At 40.8% G+C, this 14,211-nt stretch overlaps 1 protein-coding gene across 8 annotated transcripts in view; it reads right to left on the bottom strand.

The window, feature by feature from the left end:
• The window catches only part of PTK2 (protein tyrosine kinase 2), a 377,826-nt gene that overhangs the window by 38,937 nt on the left and 324,678 nt on the right, over nt 1-14,211 (bottom strand). For 7 of the 8 annotated variants that reach the window (XM_045007657.1, XM_045007659.1, XM_045007653.1 and 4 more), the window contains 4 exons: nt 11,287-11,398; nt 7,720-7,806; nt 4,338-4,475; nt 2,027-2,158 (listed from right to left, as the gene is read on the bottom strand). In XM_045007657.1, coding sequence (XP_044863592.1) covers nt 2,027-2,158; nt 4,338-4,475; nt 7,720-7,806; nt 11,287-11,398 — 469 coding nt within the window. The remainder of the gene's footprint in view (nt 1-2,026; nt 2,159-4,337; nt 4,476-7,719; nt 7,807-11,286; nt 11,399-14,211) is intronic. The other variant, XM_045007660.1, reaches the window with a different exon arrangement.

Here is a 14,211-nt window from a genome sequence, read left to right as displayed (position 1 = left end):
GCTGTTCTCAGTGGTGGCAGATGACAGAACAAGAAGCAATGGTCTCAAGTTGCAGTGGGGGAGGTCTAGGTTCGATATTAGGAAACACAATTTCACTAGGAGGGTGGTGAAGCACTGGAATGGGTTACCTAGGGAGGTGGTGGAATTTCCATCCTTAGAGTTTTTTAAGACCCGGCTTGACAAAGCTCTGGCCGGGATGATTTAGCTGGGGTTGGTCCTGCTTTGAGCAGGGGATTGGACTAGATGACCTCCTGAGGTCCCTTCCAACCCTAATATTCTATGATTCTAAGTCTTCAGTAATCAGGAAACTAACTGGTACAGAATGCTGTAGCATGTCTCCTCAGCAACACTGAACACGTCAAACCTGTATTCCACTCCCCTACACTTGCGTCTCATAGAATACTGAGCCAAGTTCAAGGTCTCAGTTGTTTTCTTCAAAGCATTCAGTGGCCTGGGCCCAGAGAACCTACAAGATCACCTAAAGCTCCACGAAGACAATTGTGGTTGATAAATTTGTCCCTTTGGCACAATGGAACTTTCTGCAATGAGGGTAAAGCTCATCTGTGCAAGGGTCAGTTTTCTTGGAGGCCAGTTCAGGACAGTAGAACAGACTCTCACAGGAACTAAGGACCATCATAAGCCTCACTGCCTTCCACTCTAAGTGCAACCTCCACTTCTTTGCCTGTGCCTTCTGTGACATACATTCAGCAACATGTGTTACATTATAAAAAAATTCTAAAACAAAACATTCCACTGTGCACACTTCTCCCCCTGGGGAAAGGATGAAAAATCATGAGAAGAAAAAAACACACGCCAGATATTAGTCATGATGCTTAATGCACTAATGAAAGGTGCTTAATTATTATAGTGGTAAGCATGGCATAAGAACCTATATAGAACAGAACAGAGCACTGTTCCTCATCCTGTGTGTGGTCTGACTGTGCTGTCTCTGTAACATTCCCAGTAGAATCATAGAATATCAGGGTTGGAAGGGACCTCAGGAGGTCATCTAGTCCAACCCCTTGCTCAAAGCAGGACCAACCCCAGCTAAATCATCCCAGCCAGGGCTTTGGCAAGCCTGACCTTAAAAACCTCTAAGGATGGAGATTCCACCACCTCCCTAGGTAACCCATTCCAGTGCTTCACCACACTCCTAGTGAAAACGTTTTTCCTAATATCCAACCTAAACCTCCCCAGCAGTTGGTCTGAAGAGTGAGCATCTGAACACAAAACCTGAACTCTGAGTCTGTGTTTTGCTGCTAATATAGATGTTTGGGAAACTAGAATTTTGATTCTCCCTGAAGACATGAGTTTCACCCCAGAAAAGCAAGACTGTATCCTTGGCAAGAAAAGAAAAGGGATGATTCATCTGCGGCGATTAGGAAATCAAACAAACTGCTCTCCACAATTCCCTGCTTGTTTGTTTTTTTTAAATTACGCCCTCCCATCAATTTCTCTCACTGCTCCTCGAGCAGAAAATTGGACAACTCTTTCAAGAGCCAGGGTTGCCAGATAAATGTGAGATTACCCGTTCTCCTAGGGATTGAACTCTCTCTGCTCTACCTGCTCTGGAGCAAATCTGGATGCCCACACAGTAGCATTTTGCACCACCCCTCATAATCTCTAGAGGCCTGAATGTGGAAAACAAATGTATGATGAAGATCCAGATATGGACCACAAGAAAAACAGCTGCTCAAGAAGTTTAAAAATCTAGATTGTTTGCCAAGCAAAACCTTTCATTTCAGTTATCAGTTTAAAAAGTCAGTATTTCAGATGTCAATAACTGATGATAATGAATCACATCATGTTTGTGTGGAACAGACAGAAGTTTGTATTTAAAATAGACAGTTGACAGGCATATATTGTGCTATTAATTGAGGACCAAGCTTGCTCAAATAAATGCCAGTTAAGTTTCAGTAGTAACTTATCTGTTCAATTAATATTCCTGTTACACAGAAACTATTAATTTTAATAAGCTGTAATTGTTGATTGCTACTGAGATTAGTGGTACTCTGCAATGTATTACCAGGAATCTCTCCTCTTTTTCAAGCCAGCGCTGATCTTCCTCCATTTCTTGTTGCTGTCGTATCAATCTCTCCTCCATTAGATGTGTTGGTAGGACCTGTCCCATTCCTCGCATGTCCAAAGTGCCAGAATCCTAAGAGGAAAAGCTCAAGGGTTGCCATTTGCCTACCATGGCAGAATGTCATGGGACTCAATAGTTTTTATACACAGTTGTGAAAACTTTTGTATTATAAGAGAAGGGATTTAAAAAACCCCAAACTTATAGTCTATGTTCTCAGCTCTACAAAAATATTCAAGTGGCACATCAAAAAGGACACATTCCAGTTGTAAACATTTAGTTTGCCCTGCTTATTATTGGAACGGAATTAACTTTAGAAATCTATTTTACTTTTAAAGAATTTTGACGTGTTTTTTCCCCCCTCTCTTTTCACAAAGCTTGGAGATGAAAACAGATTTGTCAGTATTACTGTCTAGGTCTGGGGAACTAGCACAATGTTTGGGTTGCTAGCACTGCAGGATAATATTTCTATCCAAACAAACAAACACTCTTCCTCACCTATTTGTAGTGACACTTTTGAAAAATATCGTGGGAATATTTCTAATAGTTTTGTAAACTTCTTGTTCTACAGAATCTAAATGTTGGGCCTAACGTACCTGACACTGTCCCCTTAAAGTGGTGCTGAAAACACTAATCACAAGAAATGTGGGGCGGGGTTTTCATAGGGGCCAAAGGAAGTTAGGTGCCCAACTCCTATTGAAATTCAATGGGATTTGGTCACCTAACCCCCATACATTCCTGTGAAAAACTCAGCTGTAATGTATTAGTGATGAATATGCACAAAACACATTATGTTCTTATACTGCTTTCTCCTTCACCCCTACCTGAGCACATATAGGGCCAGATTCTATTGTTCTTATTGATTAGTTGGGGGATTTAGGGTACTACTCTACCTGTGTAAGAATGGAAGAAACATTTTCATCATTAACTAGCCCAGGGGTAGGCAACCTACGGCACGTGTGCCGAAGGCGGCATGCGAGCTGATTTTCAGTGGCACTCACACTGCCCGGGTCCTGGCCACCGGTCGGGGGGGGGGGGGCGCTCTGCATTTTAATTTAATTTTAAATGAAGCTTCTTAAACATTTTAAAAACCTTATTTACTTTACAGACAACAATAGTTTAGTTATATATTACAGAATTATAGAAAGAGACCTTCTAAAAACATTTAAATGTATTACTGGCACGCGAAACCTTAAATTAGAGTGAATAAATGAAGAGTTGGCACACCACTTCTGAAAGGTTGCCGACCCCTGAACTAGCCATTCCAACCTCATGGAGGAATCCTACACCACCAACTGTATACAATGAAGGTACCAACCAGTACAGTATAGGCAGAACATATGGTCAAGTCAAACTAGCGCTCTCTTGGGCAAAGAAAAGCACAAATATGGGTTTCTTTGCATGACACATCTCTGCTGTCCTGTATTTAGCAGAATATCCCACTTTTCAGTTCTGCTCATGCAATTAGAGGTAGAGACAGAAGAGCACCACCACAGGGAGCAAAGAGACTTAGTAAGATGGGAGCTGCATGAAGACCACTACCATGATGAGATAGGGAAAATACGGAGAGATGAAGGGACTGCAGGGAGAAAGGAAGGGAGAAGGATGGAATGTTGGAAGGGGAATGAAAAAAGAATGAAAAGGACAAAGGGGAGGGCAGAGTTGGGGAAAGAGTTTGGCAATCTGCGTGGCACTTAGTGGCGTTGGGATGGTGAGAGGTATGCTGTGATCGTGGAGAAACCTTGGATTCATAAAGTGCACTAGGTGTCCATGGCACCATATATTTTTTAAATGGATGATGAATTAATATATATTTTATGTAGCATAAACTTTTCTCCTTCAATAATAAGTAATAACAACTTTGTTCTTTTGCGGTGCATTGTGTCTGAGGAACTCAAAGTACTTTATAACCATTAATTTAGTCTCACCACACCCAAAAAGGAAGGTAAATACTAATATCCCCATTTTAACAATTAGTGAACTTAGGCATAGGTGCACCACAACTTGCCTAAGCTCATGTAAGAAACCAGTGGTAGAACAATGAACAGACTCCAGTCACGAGTCCCACTCCACTGTTTTTATTGATGAATAAAATATTCCCTTCCTTCCTTAATCAAACCATTTTAAAACTTCCAGGAAAATGGACTTTGTTTCCCTAGATTAAACTCCAGAGTTGTAGTTGCAATTTAAAAAAAAAGCTTTAGAATGCAATTACTGTACAGTGTACAATAAACTCTGTGAAAATTCACATTACCTCCATGGTGGGGGGCCACATTGATATTTCCTGAGGCCGATGGTTCCAGGAATCTGCTTGATCTAAAAGAGATGCCTGGCCAGGATAAATGCTGCCTGCCATGGCTGGTATCCCATGAGAACCAGGATAGCCAGAGACCTATAAAAAGAAAATGCTTGATGATCATATTAAGGCCCCCAGTTAAGCTCCTCTATGTTTGATGATTCTCTCTCATGTGGCCAAAACAGAGAGCATAATAAATGCCTCATGGCAGGAGATTAATTAAAAAAAAAAATATATAGAGAATCAGAAGAAAAGTCAGCAATTCAAGCTGAAATATGACATACTCACAAATACTGCTTTAACAAACCACATGTTTATTGTGTTAGGTGTCCTCAACTAGTGATAAAAGTTATGTTTTAACCCTAGTAGCAGAGGACATCAAAATCCCTTAATGAACAAAACATATCCATCAGAACATTTTCAACATAAGGAATTACACACACAGCTCTCATTAATGTTAATAGGAATCATGCACATTTCTCCCTATGAACTATGCTAAAAATGTACCCCCTAGTGTATATTACAAGCTTAAATCCTGAGTGACAGCATGTAATTATCATAGCTGCAGGATGGCCTGACAAATTCCTTCTCTATAGAAGAATCAAAGCAATTTTAATGAGACTGAAGTGTTCTCATTTTAAAAAATGCTGCTTCAGTCTGGGTGCTCTGCAGCTTTGAGCAAATCTAAAAATTCTGAAATGGTTCCATGACAGAAGATGTTTTAAATTTACTTTGATGATACAAGACCAAAGTTAAACAGGCAAGTATATTATGTGTTAACATTTGGAGAGAGCAATCAACTCGAGGGAACATGAGATGCTTCAAAGAACTCACTGGGGAACACAGCATGAACAAGGCCAAAGTAATCAGACCACTTAATCCTATTTTGACATGCAAGTGACTTTGTTAGCCAAGTGTAAATTGTCACATGCATGTTACATGAACACTGAACTTCCTTGATAAATATGAGAAAAAGTTTATTACTGTAGTTTTAATTGACTGGAGAATCAGACAAGGAGTTGACTTGCTTGCCATTTCGAATCAAGACTCAATTCTGGTCTTACACTGGTGTAAATCAGAAGTGAGGGTACGTCTACACTACGGGATTATTCCAAATTTACATAAACCGGTTTAGCAAAACAGATTGCATAAAATCGAGTGCGCGCGGCCACACTAAACACATTAAATCGGTGGTGTGCGTCCACGGTCCGAGGCTAGCGTCGATTTCTGGAGCGTTGCACTGTGGGTAGCTATTCCGTAGCTATCCCACAGTTCCCGCAGCCTCCCCCGCCCCTTGGAATTTCCGGGTTGAGATCCCAGTGCCTGATGGGGCAAAAATCATTGTTGTGGGTGGTTCTGGGTAAATGTCGTCAGTCACTCCTTCCTCTGGGAAAGCAACGGCAGACAAGCATTTCGCGCCTTTTTTCCCTGGATTGCCCTGGCAGATGCCATAGCATGGCAATCATGGAGCCTGTTTTGCCTTTTGTGACTGTCACCGTATGTGTACTAGATGCCACTGACAGAGGCGATTCAGCAGCGCTACACAGCAGCATGCTTTTGCTTTTGCATGACAGCAGAGATGGTTACCAGCCATACTGTACCATCTACCATACCATAAATTGGTAATAAGATGATCATGGTTACCAGTTCTTTTGCACTGCACCATTTGCTGCTGTCATAAGTGCCCCTGGCTGAGATCAGCCAGGGGTGCAAAAGCCAAAATTGGGAATGACTCCCTAAGTCAATTCCTCCTTTTTGGTATCTAAAAATAGAATCAGTCCTGCCTAGAATATGGGCAAGTGTACTAGAGAACCACTGTATCATAGAACCAGAGAGCACAGCTGCTCTGTGTCAGATCCTGCAGAAATTATGAGCTGTATGCTATTCACAGGGGGTGCTCCTGCAACAACCCCACCTGTTGATTCTGTTCTTCCCCCAGCCTTCCTGGGCTACCGTAGCATTGTCCCCCCACTTGTGTGATGAAGTAATAAAGAATGCAGGAATAAGACACAGTGACTTGTTAGTGAGAAATGAGTGGAAGGCAGCCTCCAGCTGCTATGATAGTCCAGACAGGACATTAAGAAGTGTGGAGGCGAGGAGCCCAGCATCCCGCTGCTAGTCCAGGGGCAATTGAATCTTTTCTTTACACATGAAGGGTGGGGGTTGATGGAGCTCAGCCCCCTGTTGCTATGATGAAGATGGTTACCAGCCATACTGCACCATCTACCAGGAAAAATTAGGAGCAGGCACCCTTGATCGACCTCACTGATGCTAGTCGGCATGGTTACCAGTCCTTTTGCACTGCCCCATGTGCCAATAGGCTGATGATGACAATGGATATCAGTCATATTGTACCATCAGCCACCCATGGCGGGCGGGGGAGCAAGGATGTTGGTGTTGAGTGCTGCAGCATCGCGTCTATCTGCAGCATTCAGTAAATATAGGGTGACATGTAAAAGAGTCAAGAGAGGATTGTTTTCCCTTTCACTTCTGGGGGTGGGTGGGGGGGTGCGTAAATTGCCGAGCTATGCCCTGACCCACCGCGGACACTGTGTTTGACCCTAGAAGCATTTGGAGCTCAGCCAAGAATGCAAATGCTTTTCGGAGACTGCAGGAACTGTGGGATAGCTTGAGTCCTCCAGTCCATGAGCGTCCATTTGATTCTTTGGCTTTCCGTTCGCTTGTCACGCAGCAGTGCGCTGAGTCCCTGCTATGGCGTCTGTGTGGAGATTTTTTAAAAATGATTTTGAATTTCGTCTTCTGTAACGGAGCGCTGATAGAACAGATTTGCCTGCCCTTACTGCGATCACATCCGCACGGTCCATGCTGGAGCTCTTTTTTTATTTTGATTTCGGACTGCATCGCCACCCGTGCTGATCGGAGCTCCACGCTGGGCAAACAGGAAATATTCAAAAGTTCACGGGGCTTTTCCTGTCTACCTGGCCACTGCATCCGAGTTCAGATTCCTGTCCAGAGCGGTCAGTGGTGCACTGTGGGATACCGCCTGGAGGCCAATACCGTCGATTTGCGGCCACACTAACCCTAATCCGATATGGTAATACCGATACTAGCGCTACTCCTCTTGTTAGGGAGGAGTACAGAAACCGGTTTAAAGAGCCCTTTATATCGATATAAAGGGCCTCTTAGTGTGGACGGGTGTGGCGTTAAATCGGTTTTACGCTCCTTAAACCGGTTTAAACGCGTAGTGTAGACCAGGCCTAAGTCTATTGAACTCAATGGAGCTAAACTGGTGTACACATGAGGAGAAAGAGACCCACTACATGCAAATGGATGATAAACTATTTTAAAACAGCAAATACAAAGATAGATAATATTTTACCTGGTAATGATTGGGTGGTACCATATGCTGTGGACTAGGATAAAACCCTTCACTGGATCTTGGACTGGGATAACCAGGTCTGCTGGGCTATAAATATAAAAGAGTGCACTTTTTAAAGAGAACAATCATATAAATAAAATACAACAATCAAAGTAAGTTATTTTCAGGAAAGGCAAATTTTCTCATACTGCTAAACTTATACAAGATGCTTCATGAAAGCAAGCTTCAAAATGTAAGCAAAAAAGGATTGTAGGAAACAACCGAGTTGAGTGAATAATTCATTCAATGAATTTTGCCTCTTTTTCTGTTTGCAAACAGTTTAGGCTAGTGTCACATTTAATATTCAAAATTATTTGCTGAACAATTTCTATTAATAACTCTTGTTCTGTAGGTTCTTTGAGAGTAGCTGATTGTGAGTTTCCAATAACCTGAACTACGGGTTGGTTCTGAGAGGACACACTATTAAATCATAATAATGAAATCAGGTTTCAGGTGTGAATGCTCACGTTTCCAAGTTCATAATCGGCTTCCTGCTAATATTTGCCAACACTTCCCATATATTTTGGCAAATGTTCCTCACAGTTAACTCCTTTGCTAGAATAGTGGTCTAAAGTACAGGTAAAGCACAGTAAAGTCTAAACACAGGTAAAGCAAACTGAATTATTTCTTGGAAATAATATTCACAGAAATTATCCTGAGAGACTCCCTGAGCTCTAACTGTTAATGTCCATGTTCATGTAATTAACTGCCCCAAATTTTAACCAACATTTGAATTCCAAGACAGTTGGATTATTTATGCCTTGTTTTATAACCCATGTCCAGTCTAGTGATGCAGCTAGAAATGTCTCCCATTAGAATGGACAGCAGCATTAACTATAGGTGGCAGCTAGCAAGTGGCCACAAAACTCCTTGGCTGGCTATCAGATAACTGATCCCTTTCCTCTTTAGGATTAGTTGCAACACTTCCTGTAACTGTACATCATCTGGTCAATCATGAAAAAGTGAAAGAATTCAGAGTGTAATATTATACACTGTAATGTGAAAAGAAGCTTGCTATTCTGCACTGGCATCTAAGAGTGTATGATTTTGCTGGAACCTGAATAGCATGTCTATCTGTGGCCACTAAATGGTGGAGATATTGCTAGAGCGACATACTTTTATCATCTAGGCAGAGCAGCGCCACTACTTCATCATTGGTGGCAAGTTTGCTGACTTCTTCCCAGGGACATGTGATCAATCTCAGCTTTCAAAAGATTTACACGTCTTTAGAGATAAGGAGGCGGTGTCGCTAGGTGCAGTGGGGAAGGAATCAAGTTCAGAGAAAACAGTATTTTGCAAAATACTGTCTGATTGCAAGGTTTCTAACTGTACATAGGGACGAGATGGGGGTATGTCATTTGATAGTACTAACTGTTGTGATAAACTTGTTGTGAATCTACTGGTAAACATACAGTTTTGAATTAGAAGTCTAAAACCCTTCACTGTATGTGTATAATAGTGCTGAAACTCTGTTACAATGAGAAGAAAAAGAAACCAAATGCCACCATGAGGAAATAATATGGATTCTAAGAGTCAAGTCTTAAAAGAAGCATTAAATCCCATGTTGACAAAATTAATCTAACTGGTTTACAGATCATCAGTACACATCCTGAATATTTTATGCAGAAACAGTGTAAAGTGATGCCTTAATGCTGCGGCTAAATTTCACATCTATAGAGCCACATTTATAAAGAGAGTAACTTGAACAAGAACAAAAATGATCTAAACCCCTCAAATAGAAAATTATGCACAATAACGTGGGTATCAGATTTCAAAATCAGCGTACTTGATCAGGTCCTAAAGCTCATAAAATCACTGTTCTCAAAGGCATTAATGACGTGCTTTTCTAACAGTTGTAATTCTTCATTCATTACATTAAAAAAGCATTTAGTGCACTCAGATTAAGCCTTAGAAGGCAAAATTTAATCCCTTCATTAAACGATGTTTTAAATTATTAACTACCATTGTTATTATGGGTCATGCAATTTATTTGCTTTTGCACTAAATCATAAAAGTTAGGCCAGGTCTACATTACAGACCTATGTCAGTATAACTACGTCACTCAGAGGTGTAAAAAATCCACATCCCTGAGTGACAGTTATCCTGACCATAACCCCCTGTTTAGATAGTGGTATGTCAATGAGAGAGCTTCTACTGTCAACTTAACTACCTCCTCTTGGGGAGGTGGATTAACTATGCAGATGGGAGAGCTCTCGTAGGAACATCTTCACTTAAGAGCTGCAGCAGGACTGATGCAGTGATTTAAGAGTAGACCTGCCCTCAATCTTAGTTGATTAAATAGGTCAATGGGGTTTTTAAAATTCATTTTAGAACAAAAGTTCAAACCATTTTTCCATGGGCTATGTTTCTTGTCCTGTTGTCCCTATTAAAGTGCAGATGCGGGGCTCACAACTCTCTCAGCCAACAAGCTAAAGGTGGTTTAAAAAAAAAAAAAAAAAGACCCCACCTGTTGCCAGGAATGTTTATGGATGTGTGTGGCAGAAACAGCAGCTGCTGGCTTCAGGTTTTCATGGTCAAGTAGCTGGTTAAGACACAGCCAATATTTGGCACTGGGATGGTGACTGAACTCAAGGAGAAGCTAGTCAAAATATTTGTGCCCAATGGCTGCTATGAGGAGACACTGACGATTGTGGACTTTGGGGTACTCAGCATCTTGCAGGATTAGACTTCAAGGCTGCCCGGCAGTGGTGTCCAGATGGATAGCAGATAGGCATACCAATGGACATACAAAAAAAAGCAGCAAAGAGTCCTGTGGCACCTTAAAGACTAACAGACGTTTTGGAGCATGAGCTTTCGTGGGTGACTAGCCACTTCGTCGGATCCGACGAAGTGGGTATTCACCCACGAAAGCTCATGCTCCAAAACGTCCGTTAGTCTTTAAGGTGCCACAGGACTCTTTGCTGCTTTTACAGATCCAGACTAACACGGCTACCCCTCTGATACAAAAAAAAATACTTAAGGATCCTTTAAATGATAAAAGGGAAATCTTCAGAGAGGAATTGTAACAGTCTCTTCAGAATCAAGTAAAAATATAATGAACTCATTTCTATCCACTCACTATTATGGTATAAACTTTACTTTATGATTGTCAGGTATCTCACTAGCTATTAATTTACAAGAAATAACACAGACAGAAAGAAAGGGAGAAAATGTTTAGCCCTAGGCAAAACAATTTAATGGCAAACTATTCTAGTCTTTTTCAAGTTACATGACCATGAGAAAAGAGAGAAACAAGAGAAAAGTTAAGTACAGTATTGGCTAACAGTCTGACTCAACACCACAAAACTGCAATACAAATCAGCTCTACTAACTCAGCCTATGGAGGGCTGGGTCCTTAAAGTGAAATCCATCTGAAATAGTATACAATTAGTTAAGTGTTATCATTAGCAGCAGATCACCAAAGGGAGCCTTCTGGCTTCTCTCATCACTGAACAATATTTAACAGGTTAATGGAATAAAATAATAATATTGTTGAATGTAAAGTATGTGTTAAAAAAAGTTAGCTACCTTGGGAGGGGCTTCATCTGATCCTCCCGAATCCCAGGACACTGTGACTTGTCGCCTTGATTCCATTCTCATTCGTTCTTCTTGCTGCAGCTTCTCTTCCTCCAGTATTGTACTAAGGAGAAAATAAATGTTACACTGAAGATAAGTAATATTCTGGTTCAGTGTCTAATAGATGCTATCTCCAAATTTCTTTCAAACCCCCAGATTAATGGATCTCAGCCCGCAGACGGTCAGGAATTTACAAGGCAAATAAGGCTGCTTTTAAATAGGGAGAGGGCTGGTTAGGTTTCCTAAAACTAATACTAGGGGAAAATACCTTTGCAAAATTAGCAGTTGAAACACAACAATCTTGATATGCAAAGACATATGGTAATGAAAGACATTTTTAGAAAATTATGGGTGATGTTGTAGAAGAGTTTTTCACATGTGAACACTTCTTTTGATCTAGTGCAACAAGGCATAATTATGCTGAGAAATCCCAAGAGGCAATTAATCAAGCACATACTTGCAAACATTTATTTTTCATATGGAAATATTCTATTGCATCTCTGCAAAGGTATAAAACAAACTGCAGATATAATCTTCATGGAAGCATGAAAATCTTTCAGTTCTATCGACAAATTAAAAAAAGAACATCTTAAATACTATGACTCATTACATTTCAGAGTAACTAGGAACACATTTAACAGACTAATTCAGCCAAACAGAAATGTGATGATATTTACTCAGACTCTTACTACTGAGGCCATAAGCTACAATTTCATCAAAATACAAAACAGTAGTAAAACTAGCTTGCTACTTACCACTGTTCTGACTATCACAGACTATTTGAAGTTCAACATAATACTGCTGTCTCCACAGCAGCCTCCTCCCAGTTCTGCTATGTGGATTATTAATCTTGGATATTTGCCATTTTAAAAATACTTAGAATGCAGCTTTCAAATAGGAGTTAAAAATTTGCTAGAGCTGCATGCTACATAGATTCTTCAGAGTTCTGAGTAGGTCTGATTGTTTTCGTATCAACCTCTCCAGAATGACAAGCTAATCAATCTTGTAAAGGAGCAATTCCCCTGTGTTTACCACCATGCAGGAGTTTCTAATAAGGAAGCTCATTCAAAGTTTTTAACCTCCTGGTTTAGTCCACTAAAAACCATTCAGAATTACACATGCAAGGGATGAGATCAGTTGCAACAGTCCTTTCTAATCTGGGAACTTTCTTGCTCATTTCAAGAATAAATTCTGCTTGACTGGACACTAAAACTCTGCTGTTTCTCTTTCAGCCAAAACCAGAAAATAGCTAATCTAGTCTGATTTAAAATATGTTGCCGCTATTTCAATCCATCACTGCTGAAGTAAAACACACAAATGTCAGAACAAAAATATACTATGGAAAATCAGATAAAAAACTTCTTAATAGCAATTCTGATACAACGGTTGCAGAAGCAAAACTCTAGCTAGGGTAGCCCAACAGATGGAATGTAGCGAGAAAATCTTCCTATTCCCTTCTTCCTTTATCAAGAGCAAGGAAATCACAACTTTAAAAAAAATTCCCTTCCTAAAACTATCAAAAACCACCAGTAGCTTTGCGTTTAGGACCAGGTTCATCGCTGAGCCGCTTGAGAAATCAGCCTCTGCGTGCCCATAACCATGAATAGCAGATGATGATTTTAAGACACGTGCCATGTCTCCAAGTTAAAAAAGTGAATGCTTTGTGTGTAATATACTTGGAGAGGTTTGTAACAGAGTCTTTGATACAGTGGGCTGATTCTCTAATACTAGCAAATGGAATGGAGACATATCAGACGTTTAGACAAGGATGATGTCAAAAATTTGTGCCACAGGTTTAATGTTGTGGAACACCCAGCTCCTAACGCCAAAAAGGGAATCTAACATTCTCATCTTGTCTGCCTGTCTAGCTATGTGTCACATTCATCATCTTGCTATCTGAGTAACTAATATTTACTAAGGGTATGTCTATACTACCCGCTGGATCGGTGGGCAGCAATCTAGCGGGGGTAGATTTATCATGTCTAGTCTAGATGTGATAAATCGATCCCTGAGTGTTCTCCCGTCGACTCCTGTACTCCACCACCACGAGAAGCACAGGCAGAGTTGACGGGGGAGCACAGCAGTCGACTCACCGCAGTGGAGACACCGCGGTGAGTAGGTCCAAGTATGTCGACTATTCACGCTATTCACATAGCTGAAGTTGTGTAACTTAGATCAATTCCCTCCCCCACCCCCAGTGTAGACCGGGCCTAAGTCCAAAAAGACCTCATGACCTCAACTCAGTCCACTGAGATATTTCTAAGTCCTTGCCATAAAGAGGCGTTGACCCCCTTACCAAAACATCCTGGGACCATTCTAGCTCAAGACTGATCACATGAAAAAGAGCTCGCACTTGGATGCCTTAGCCTCCCCACTAGAAAAAATGAATATAAAATGGAAATGCCACTGGGAAGTTTTAAACTGCTGAAAGCAAAGAGTATAAATAACTCACAAAAACGTCTTTGTTTTTACAATGGGAAGACCAACCCATAGATGGAGTAAATCAAGAGATATTTTTGACCTTCTCTCAGTACAGCTGCTTGAGTACTCTGAGCAGTTAGTTAGACGCCACAGAAGGTCAGGAAAAGTCAGATCTAGGCATATTTTCCCAAACTACACATATTTTTAGCCACAGTAAGGACAGATGCAATTCTATTCATATAATTTCCCTGCCATTTCTTAAGGCAATGCCATCAAACTTAACATTTTTCTAGGAAGGTTTAGATGCTTGATTTACAGTTTCAACTATTCAAAGGTTTACTTAACTTGAGAAATGAATTTGACTTTACTTACAAAGAGCCCGTTTCTGGAACATCTCATTAAAAAGAAAACATTTACCAATTGTTTCCACACAAGAGTTATCTGAGATCCTGCACG

This window comes from Mauremys mutica, chromosome 2 (assembly GCF_020497125.1).
Source record: "Mauremys mutica isolate MM-2020 ecotype Southern chromosome 2, ASM2049712v1, whole genome shotgun sequence".
In the NCBI taxonomy this organism is placed as follows: Eukaryota; Metazoa; Chordata; order Testudines; family Geoemydidae; genus Mauremys; species Mauremys mutica.
This window is presented reverse-complemented; position numbering and strand designations above follow the sequence as displayed.